At 38.0% G+C, this 11,607-nt stretch overlaps 1 protein-coding gene across 2 annotated transcripts; it reads left to right on the top strand.

Moving 5' to 3' along the window:
• Positions 1–98: 98 nt before the first annotated feature.
• On the top strand, positions 99–11,415 carry LOC139946051 (serologically defined colon cancer antigen 8 homolog). 2 transcript variants are annotated; one of them, XM_071943646.1, is made up of 16 exons: positions 99–263; positions 1,345–1,637; positions 1,981–2,139; positions 2,650–2,772; positions 3,419–3,529; positions 4,027–4,091; positions 4,941–5,135; positions 6,108–6,246; positions 6,724–6,876; positions 7,068–7,202; positions 7,792–7,908; positions 8,326–8,454; positions 8,743–8,875; positions 9,524–9,641; positions 10,049–10,223; positions 10,900–11,415. In XM_071943646.1, exons 1-16 carry the CDS (start codon positions 197–199, stop codon positions 11,095–11,097), a joined length of 2,310 nt encoding a protein of 769 aa, XP_071799747.1. In that variant the 5' UTR covers positions 99–196; the 3' UTR covers positions 11,098–11,415. The 2 variants fall into 2 exon arrangements, with proteins under 2 accessions (XP_071799747.1, XP_071799756.1); XM_071943655.1 differs by having other exon boundaries at positions 1,984–2,139.
• The last annotated feature ends 192 nt before the right edge of the window (positions 11,416–11,607 follow it).

The raw sequence follows: 11,607 nt of genomic DNA on the forward strand, positions 1-11,607 counted from the left end.
TTGACCTTTGACACCTTTTTCAGCGCCCTCTATTGATATTTTGTTGCCGTCCGTTGATTGGACAGAATAATTCCTCGCTCGATCTTGTTGAAAAACAAAAAATGTTGTTGAATGGTGTTTAACCCGTCGTCTGCTTTCTTTATCTTACGTGATAATTAAGGAGATATTTGTCTCGTTTTTGTTGTCTTTACCCACAATGGAACCTCTAGACTTTTCTGAGCTAGCGGAGGGTACTTTAAACAGTTACCAGGGGACTGTACGAGGTAGGCAAAGCGTTTAATTTCAGTAAATTTACAATGTATTGTACGTACTACGTGTTTGATGTTGATGAAATGTAGACCCAGTGCAGTGGAGGAGTGGGCCGCTGTCAACTAAAAAAATACTGACTGAGGAGAGTAATAGAGTTGTGTGTGTGCTGTTAAATATTGGCAATTGTTGTGATCGTATGAACGTATATCATGAACTCTGCATTGTTACTGTATTTATCAATCATAAAGTTTCTAAAAAGTCTTTCTAGACTAAGTAAGTCAAGAGTAAGACTGACTAAAAAAGAATAGGATTTAGTTAGGTCTCTAAGGAGAGACTAGGCCTATTTTACTTATTATTATTATTATTATTATTATTTATTTGGCAATTCACATAAAAATACAAAAATACAAATAATTTATACTTAACTTTGGTGGTAGGGATTTTGTGTAAACTATTGTGCAAGGATTGCAAATGTAAGTATGTATTATAGGGCCTACCATTACTTTCCTTTTTAACCATCCATAAATAGAGAGAAAATAGTTACATTTTATTCATATTTATTTATTTATTTATTTATTTACCATATTACCAAATTCAAACATCATTGATCTGTTGATTAAATTTTAACTATGTGATTAAAATATGAGCTATTGATTTACACAGCGATTCTTAATTTCTTGTTCCAGTTATCTGTTATCTTATTTATGTTTTAAACATGTATATCTTAACTTTTCTTTCCAATTTCTCCTTTGATTGAATAACCATCGTGAGGATCGACGGTAATAATACATGTAATTCCAAATTAGCGCAGCTAGTAGTAGTAGTAGTAGCATGTGGGACATTATACTCCTAGAACTATGAGGTTCGTTCCGCTATCGTCTCCACTAAGACGATAGCGAAACGAACCTCATTGATCTAGGAGTAGGGGCATTATTGCGATGACTGTAATGTAACCCTTTCTCAAAAAATGATCGTGCTTTACATCATTAGTATCAAACTATACTCAATCAAGGGGCCAACAACTGTGTGATTAAAAAAAAAATCAGAATCAAATTTAACCGTAGGACATAACTCTTATGATCTTTTCTTTTGTAGAGCGTGCGAGTGATTCTCTACAGGAACTTAAACACACATTCAGCACTCCCTTCCCAGGACCAGGGTCTCTCAAACCACCTCTGTCGGCGAGCCCACGGTACCATCCTTCACCCCGATTAGATCATGGGTCACTCAGGCAGACAAGGAGAGATCACAACAGTGCTGTACAGAGACTCAAAGGGATGCTAAAACAGCAGAAGCCACAGCAGGTGCCGATGATGACACCTTCACAACTCCATGAGACGCCCAGGACTCACATGTATTCTTCTGCAACTGGACCTAGACTAGATTTGGTAAATACTAGGGGGGGGGCACTTCCTTTTGCCTTTTTTGTTAGGTGTGTAAAAAGGATTGTTATTATCAGAGCCCAATTTCAAAAGCTGTCCAAGCAGAAAAAACTGCTTTAAAAAAAAACTCGCTGCTTTAGCAATAACAAACAGGATGCCAGTCACAAATTGTACAAGTGACATGGTATTTTGGCTGGTAAAACTTATTCTGTTTAGCATAATTTTGTTTTACTTAATTTGTAGCTTATTTTTGGTAGCAGCGTAGGTAGACTTGTCAGTTTCCGTTGGTAGACTTGTTAGTTTCCCTTGTGGCCTATTGATGATTAATATTTCAAATGATGTGTGTCAGAAGAGATCTGCAGGTATAAGCCCCTCAGTATCTGCTGGTGTTGGAGGAGGAGGTTCACATCCTGAAGAGGATGCACCCAGACTTGAAGATATTCTACCGTTTATGAGCAGCCAGAGTGCTTACATACAGCAGCTGGAAGGAGAAAATGTCTTCTGTAAGGTGAGGCTGGCTATTCCAAACAAACACTACAGGCATAAATAACCCACAGCCCAAACAGCAATTGCTGTGTTGCACTACATGTGCTTTTGCTGTGGTGCCCTCTGCAAGGTTCCAATACAAACTCACATTTTCTCCAAAGAAGTGCCCTTTATCAAAGGAAAAATTGCTGTGCCCCTTCAAGAGCGAAGTTCAAGGACTGCTGACACTAACCAGAATAAGAAATCAACAAAACAACTGTCTTTCCATAGCATAAAAGCTGTCAAGAGCCTGCAAGACAATTTCAATACAGAAAAATACCATTCTTTTAAATGTAAACTACAAAACAAAATCCTTGCAACAAAAGATTCACATTACTGACCTTATAAACAGAAGTTGCACTGCATAAAAGAAAAGTCAACACCAGGAACTACGAACTATTTACATATTTAGATCCACATGAGATGGTTGCGATAATTGCATCTCCAGACATGGAATATAAATTGTTGATTTTTTCTCAATCATTTTTTTCAGGATGAGCTTGCCTCTTTAAGGGTCAAGATACAGAGTGTTGTAGATGATAACATCCGACTCCATGAGGAGCTGAAGACATCAGTGGTTCAACTTGCACTTGGTGAAGGACAGGGTATGAATCAGGTGAGATGACACTGTTCTTCTTTTTCATTTACGCTGAAGTGTGATGGTTATAGTAATGACAGTTTCCCGCTTCTTTACACACCGAGTCCTTTTTGCAGGTTTGTTTAACACTTCAAGGTCTTTGAGCGGCAAGGGTTATGTAGTAGAGAGCAACAGAAAAGGCAGACTTCCATAGTATGGTCTGCTTCTGTACATTGACAGGTTGTTGGGCCAGTCTTGTAGCCCCATCTGACCAAAGCATCTTTTGATTGTCCAGTTCTTGCTCTGAGGCGATTGAGTGTTTTCATTTGAGCCCATGGTGCTTCCTGGGCCAGGGAGTATGGTAGGTTTTCAGTAGGAGCTATTCCAATGAAAGTTGGAGGAGGGACATTCTCAAACTTTGCCATCCATGACTGGACACTGTTAAGGAGATATTATTAATCGTTCTGAACTTCTGTCTTGCTAAGAGCTGTCTAGCTGACCAACCTCAAGTTCTAGTGTCCGAGTCATCTGGGAGTTAGTATAAATCCAAGTCTCTTATGTCCTTGGGCAAGCCATTTCACTAACAGTATTTGATAAGCAACCTGTGCACCAATTTTAGTTGTATGAGGAGTTGAGATGTTTTAAGGAATGATTTAAGACATTTTTGTTCTTTATGTCTTTTCAGGGGGATAAAGATGACAAGAAAGATACAACTCAGTCTACTGGTGGTCCATCTCACATGAATCCAGACACTCCTATGGATAAGAATTCCTACAGTAGATGGGCACAAGAGCTGGTAAGTAGCAGGCACTGCCCATGTTTCCCATTAGTGGGAGTGTACACATGTATAGAAGAAAATATGAGTACATACAGATAAAATGCAGACAACACTCAATCCAGCCACAAGGCCCAACCAAACAGCAATCAAACAGGTGGTGTTTACCTAATTACAAGAAAACAGGAAACAGTCTAGCTGTTCCCACTTTATCTACACTTAACTGACATAAAGGAAAACATTAAAAATGTAAGTCATGGACAGAGGTCAATAATAGTCGGGTACAGTATCTACCAGGGCAAGGGATGTATTCTGGGAAGGACTCTAATCAAACAGATGGAATTAATCTAGTAGTACATGTTATGTACAAATTTCAAATAGAAATTTCTCTAAAAAAGCACAAATTTCAAAGTAAATCCACCCCTCTACATAATCATCATTCATTATTAAATGTAGTGGGTCCAAAGTCAATGTCTTGTTATTGAAGTTCTAAAAGTAGTTATTTAATTGTTTCCTAGGAACAAATGAAGTCTCTACATGAAGCAAAAACAAACCGACTGGAAGCACAGCTATCGTATACAAGGTAGTACAAGAAACCAAAGACCAAGGCATGCCAAAGCCAAAGACCCTACTAAAATATTGCACAATTCCTTTCTTTTTTAGTAAAAAACATAATATGATAATGAATGAAGGAAAGACACGGTCAGAGGGCTCGAATTTGTAAGAAAGTCCACAAGACCACAGGGCTTGTAGCTCAATATGTTTACTGGACTAGAAAATTTTCTGTACAAGACCCAAATAAAAAAAAAGGAGAAAAAAAACAATCCTTGGTCCTGACAACATGCATTTACGTGAATGAAGACATCTGTAAATGAATAATTATCTCATCTGTCTGTGTGGATATTAGGTACACTTTATTACTCGATAGAATTGACAGATTTTTGTTTTTTTTACTCACAAGTCAACATTTGAACATGATTTGGTTCTTTTCAAGATACTACACAGTGAGGTATTGTTGTTAAATTTAAAAGCACAAGACCATCGAACCTGTTTTTTTTAATTTTATTTTATTTTATGCAAGTTCACCCCAAACAAGGCTAAAAGCCACTCTAGGTAAGGGGTTACAAGAAGAAAATGATTAAACATAAACATAACTCGGGAGAGCTGGAGGCAGGAATTGCATTCCTCTTAAAACAGTCCAGATTGTAGGATGGAGGGAAACATTCACCAGGCAAGGAGTTCCAAAGAGATGCAGTACGTGGAATAAAGCTGTTGGAATGACTCTTTGTTCTACATCTCAACAAATCAAGAATGTATGGGTGAGAGGAAGAAGATTGCATGTTTATAACTGTGGCCTGACACTACAACCTCTGGCCTGCAGGCCAGTGTAAATTTTGAACCCTCCTGATGGTTGTGTTTCTTTGTGTATCAGGTCAGAGCTTGATAAATACGAGCGACAATGTGATGAGTTACGCTCTAAGCTGCGCATGGCAGAGACTGTTAGTCTGATGGGAAGAGATGAAAGTGAAGTACAGAAGGGTCTATGCATCAAATGTGCACAACATGAAGCTGTGATTGCATCCACGCATGGGAGCGCTCATGTCAAAGCAATGGAACGAGTTACAAAGTAAGAGACATTACTGTACTATTCCAATGTTACAGGCGCTCAATGATAGCAATACTAAGCAAATGGGGCATTTTGAAGTGCTCCAATTGTTCAACAACAGGTGATGAACTAATAAGTAGGAAAGTTCTCATCAGGACTGAGAAGACGCAAACATTCTGATAAATTTACTCAGTGGTAGTAGAGAAGTCTCCGAAATCTACTCCGCGGTAGTAGAATGTATAGCAAGATATATACATATGTGTATGCACAATGTGCACCATGCACCATGTGCATGACGAATGATTGATTGAATTAAACCAATCTAGCTAGTCATGTTACATTGTGTTGTGGCAGAAGTTGCAGTCAAACATGACAGGGCAGCCCCTTTTCTTGATGACAAGTGTACAAAGTACTTTAATGCCCAATATACAATTAAGTGTACACAGATGACAAACAGCTTAACGTGGCATCCAAACAACCAAGCAGTATGGTCAAGTTTCTTGCTCCAGGACACACATGTCACATTCAAGACCTGAACACCACAAAAAACAACACCAGAGACTAACTCTAATATGCTAGACAACCCAGCAATAGGACCTTCTTTCTGATTGAAACGTCAAGTTGAAACCAACGGTTCTTTTCAGAACCACCCCAACTCATTTAGAGATAGTCATTACAATGGTGTTACCGCAATATTTCTAACATCAATACTTTCAAGGTTAAGTTGAAAACCACTTTGTTTAATCTCGCCTATATGTAACTGGTATATTTGTCTTATTTTCCTTGCTGTGTGTGGTTCCCCCTCCTGTGCGCCTTGAGCACCTCATTTTGGTGGATTTTGGCGCCCTATAAATATTCTTTATTATTATTATTATTATTATTACCCCAAACCTTTCCATACCATATTGCCACTGTGCAAAGTTTCAAATCCTACTTTTCTTTCTGCTTGTCGGACGAAATGTAATTGTAGTGATTTGTTTCATATTTGTACAGTGAGAGAGATGAGTTGATGGATACATTGGGGAGATTGAAGGCAACAATGAATGACTTGAAGGAAAGAGAAGCCAATGCATATCATCAGGTCAAACAGAGTGTCACTATGGTAGAACAGGCACAGCTGGAGAAAACGGAGGTACGCTATGTGTTTTTATCATCCTACTGCAATCACTTATTCTATTCAAAATAATATAATTGAGCATTATTTTATGGCCATCAGTTCTACACAGTTGCACGACTGTAAGTTCTTTTTCAAATTCCCAATCCTATAAGAGACTATCATGCTAGTTCTGTCTAACTCTATTGGAACAATTTATTTTTTTGATTTTACAAACTGTACTCCACTAGTAAATATTACTTGGGCAGTATTTAAAAAGTTAATTTCTTCTTTTTACATTACTAATTTTACTCGATTAATTAACAATTTTTAACTTTGGGTCTGTACCCTAACCTTACGCGAAGGAAACCAGATTGCATACTTTACCGATGCCTTGTGCTCAAATTTAGTCGATATGTACAAGTCTAAGTACTAATTCTTTTGGTTTTATTGAATTGACCAAACCCATTAAAAATGTATAGTTACATTTTTTTTCTGACATGATTTCTTCTATAGCTCCTTGTGCAACGAGAGCAAGTGAAGGAAGATCAGCTCCGTCTTCAGCAGAGGATGGAGGAGATGATATTAGACCATCAACGTAAACTCCTCCAGGAGAGAGAGTTTACCAGAAAGGAAAGCAAGCATGAACTAGAACAACTTGGCCATAAGGTAAAGTCAATAAGTCCACAATCCTATTATTGAAATCAAATTATGTAGGCATTGGACACATGCTCAAGAATTGTTGTTGCTTTCTGCTACAATCCCAACTATTATAATTAACATTAAATCCCTCATTTCCCTATTTTTGTTGTTGTAAGTACTCTACACATGGAACTTTTCTGGTATTGTCTTTATAACAGGTTGCTAAACTGACCGAAGAGCTTGGCTCAGCAAATAACCAAGTCGATCGTGTGACCAGAGAGAAAGTGGCCATCATGTCCGAGCTGGAACAATACAAGAGCCAAATCATGCAACACAGCAGTGAGATTAGTCAGGTAAACACGGCAGATCCAAATCAAATGCATACGAACTATGATCAAGGGTTGTGTTTACATTTGATAGTGATTACAATCTCGCCTGAGACAACAGTGGATTTTCCCTAGGGGTTCTTTAAACACGCAAGTCAAATGATAATCTTAGAAATGAACATCATGCATTGATGCCATCTCGCTGACATCTCCGAGAAACAATGGACATGCAAATCTATGCGCATGTAGCGCACCAGCCGAGGGTGCCCTACTCAAATACACCATGTGCACAAGGTCTATAATTGAACAGGCATTATCATCCTGCCCTCATACAAATAAATAGTAGTGAATATAAGTATACGTTTTTGCTATTCCTTGACTTTGTATATACACAAATGTAACGGGAGACTTTGGACCGCTAGGTGGCAGCAGACTTACCTGCAAAATTTCCATTACGGTTTCACAGAATTTAGCAAGTGCACATAACCAAGAAGAATGGGTTAATCTGGTAAGTCTGCTTCCACCTTACATCCAGCTTAAAAGGCCCCATTCATGAAACTTGAGAAAGGAAATGAACTAAAGTGATTAGTACCTGTTGTTTTATGCTGTCTTGTAGGTATCTCAGGGTATACACCTGTCCACAGCTACTGCTAAGGTACAGAGAGATGAAGCTCTAAGACAGCTAGAGAGATTGAGACATTCTACAGAGAGAGAAATCAGAGATAGAGAACAGGTAGGTAGTAAGGCACATGTAGGTAAAAGAGTACTACAGGAATGATATATGGTACTTGAAAAAAAAGTGTGAAAATTTTATGGAGTACCACAGAGGCTTACCTACTTGTACACATGGTACAGGGTTTTATAGACTTGTATGGCTATTTAATAACATTGAATAGAATACTTCATTAGAAAGGCTAATTGAAAAAAAAAAACTACACCTAAAATAAAACCCGCCCATTTCAATTATAGAGTACTACAACAAAAAAATATTGAAAGAAAACTAGCAGCTTAAACTTTTGGGAGAGTAGGATTTTAAAATCTGTGTTTTGGTCAACTAGTCGCAAGGTGAACAGCTTCCTAGTCTGTTAAACACGTTTAACCGCTTGCACATCAAAAGGGTGATTTGGATTCTTAAACTATATTTTCACAGGACATTGTTCGCCTACGAAAAGAGTTAAGTGACGTTAGACGACGGCTAGAGACAGCAGAGAAAGATTCTACTATCAGCAGAGAGGAGTGCATCAAACTAACAGAGAAACTCAATACTGTGGAGAAAGAGGTACATAACCTGGAGGGTCTGAAATTAGGATTAACTCCTCTTAAGAGTTTGCTAGAAACCAATGCACATTTACTATCTTTTAAAAGGGCCTTAACACCTTTGGTAATTGTCAAAGACCAGTATTCTCACTCGATGGGTATCCCAATAAATGCATAAAATAACAAATCTGTGAAAATGTTGACTAAATTGGTCATCCAAGTTGCAAGAGAATAATAAAAGAAAAAGCACCCTTGTTGGACAAATTGATGTTCTTTCAGATGCATAATGTACATGTTTTGTGTCCTCTAGGCTAGCCAAATGAAGATATCCCGAGACACGTTAGAGAGGAGTAGTCAGGATGAGGTGAAGAGAGTGACGAGGCAGTCGCAGAACAAACAGATGGAATTACAGCAGACAGTGCATGAACTGGAATCCAAATACTGTAAGCATTCTTTATTTCAGCGTTTTAAAGGGAGTATCAGAAATCCATCAAGATGATTAAACCTATCAAAAGGTCCACTCGATCCATTGAGCAAAAGTAGTAGTCCTGGCTGGTTTCCTACCCTCGACACAGGTAGTACTTAATAAAGCAAGAACTGAGAAGCCACTCAAATTCAGAAAATCTACTCCGCAGTATTAGAATATAAAGCAAGACAAGTTCTCAAAAGAACATAATCTACCTAGCAAGTAGATAAACACATGGTGTTACCACAAACCAAAATAAAATACATCGATACTTCGCTATGCAATTCCTCAAATCCCATTATAATTAGATCCCTTACATATGACACCACAAGCCGCAAAAAGTCCCATAACTGAGGTTAACCAAGAGCTATCATTGGCCAAGACTCATGCAGAGAGAGGCCAATGCAAGGGGTATATTATAGACTAAACCTAGAGTCCCTCCATTAACTAAAGATGTTTTAATCTGAAAGTGTACTTAGTACATATAAAGTAGGTACTCATACAAATTATATGGATAAATATTTCACAAATTACCCAATTTATCCAATGTAAAGTAGGTACTCGTACAAATGATTTGGATGAATATTTCACAAATTACCAAATTTATCCATGGTCTTTTCGCCAGCTCTGACAGTGACGGAATTAGAAGACATGATTTCCAGCCAGAGCTCCTTGATCAACAAACTGAGAGGGGAGGGACGCACTCTCACCGAGCAGATTGATCAGATCAGTAATAAGTACAGGTAACTATTAGCTCCTTTATCGACTGTGTAGTGCTGACTAGGATTTAAGATGAGACTATTGGTTTTTATGTGGAGCAGGGAGACACAACTGAAAAGACAGAATCAGAAAAACCAAAATGTAGAGACATATGAAAGCAATGGCAGTAGATGCATCTACAAATGGATTGACTTAGTGTAAATCAGTCCATTTGTGCAAGAAGAAAAAGTTTAATAGCCTTGGTATGAAAATTAAGCTGCTAAAACATAGAATTCAAACCGACTCCAGCTAGCAGGCAATCTTGAATGTCTAGTTGGTAAGACATCTGTGGTTGTTTCAGAGAACTCAAGAAAGTACTGAGTATTCAGTGCTTACATGCATCGATGTAAGGATAAAAACAAATAACATTGAAATTGTCATTCACCTCCAGGACTGAAACTCGACGGTTGAAGCAGAGTAACGCAGAGCTGAGTAGCCGGGCAGACAGACTGGCCGGTCAACATGCAGAGATGGAGACCCAGTGCATGGATCATGGGCAAATGCACCGGAAGATGACCAGCAGACTGCAGACAATGGAGGATCATGCACAGAAGAGCGCCCAACAGGTGAGAGTACATATGTTGCTGTTGAATCAGAGGTCTAAACAGTGAGAGTTATGGTTTATAGTAGAATAGATAGCAAGGAAAAGTTCTCAAAAGAATACAATAACCCAGCAAGAAGATAAACACAACGTGTTGCGGTAAACCCAACATTGGTACCTCACCATGCAATCCTCAAGTCTCATTCAGAGAGAGTTTGTTACACAAATAACTTACCGGTAAACCACAACAGACTACGTATAAAATGTTTACAGATATTTTAGTGCAAACCATAGTGAACCAATATTTAACAGTTTAAAGTTTAGTATTTGTGGTATTCTTACCCATTACTTATCGCCGATTTACCATTAAATACTGGAGTAAAGTCTGTTGTGCAGATTATTAGCAAGGAATGTGCCAAATGAAAATATGCAATCAGGGTTCACTTGCAGATCTACAGAGGGTGTAGTGCTCGGCCAGAACCAGCCTATATAGGCCTTGGACTTCACTCTTGACACAGCAACTTTCCTCTGGTAAGGGGCAATTCTATGAGGAAACTTTGCATTGGATCTTTGCAAAGGGCACCACAGCAAAAGCACAGGGCACCATAGTAATTGCAGTAATGCAGTGAGTGCCATGGGTTATTTTGAGGACCCGGCCACAATTAAATGAGCTGTGAATATTTCTCTTTTTTTTCTTGTAGGTTTATGAGCTACTTCAACAGCAAGAAACCCTGATGCAAGACAGACAGCTAATGTCGAAGGAGCTGGAGTTCCTTCGTTCTCAGCAGACTGCCGCAATGGCCTCATCCAGGAAGTTTGCTGTTGACCTTGACATGACCCCTGAACTTGACTTGAATGTCAGAAGAACTGAAAACCAGAGTCACAGTAACAATGGCTGAATCAAGGTGATGCACAATGAATATGATTTACAAAAATGCATTGTAAATGTAAAATTTGCAGGAACACTTGAACATGTCGCTCTTTTAAAAATCTAATCAAAGTCAAAGAGTTTTTATTAATTTTGGTTTTACCCTTACAGTTACATTGATGTGAGTAAGCTTTGTATAGTCAGTATTTTCCTGAGTTTTGCGGAAAAAAATCACAGTACACGTCAGGGTAGGGGTAAAACCAAAATTAATTATCTTCATCCCCATGCAAATTTAACATCTATTAATGATTTTTTACCTTTTTTAAAAATGTATGTACAATGTTCCAGGAAGGATTTATTCTTGTTTTAAATAGTTTTAGAATTGAAACTGGACATGTTTAATTTGTTTGAAATTGTATTCTAAATTTCTTATTCAGGTATTTTAAATACTTTTGTCAATAAAATACTGTTATAAATAAAATGAAATAATATTAAACCAAAATTTCAATACAAAAAGAGTAAAGTGTAGTTTAGACTTTTT

This window comes from Asterias amurensis, chromosome 1 (genome assembly GCF_032118995.1).
Source record: "Asterias amurensis chromosome 1, ASM3211899v1".
Classification (NCBI taxonomy): Eukaryota; Metazoa; Echinodermata; class Asteroidea; order Forcipulatida; family Asteriidae; genus Asterias; species Asterias amurensis.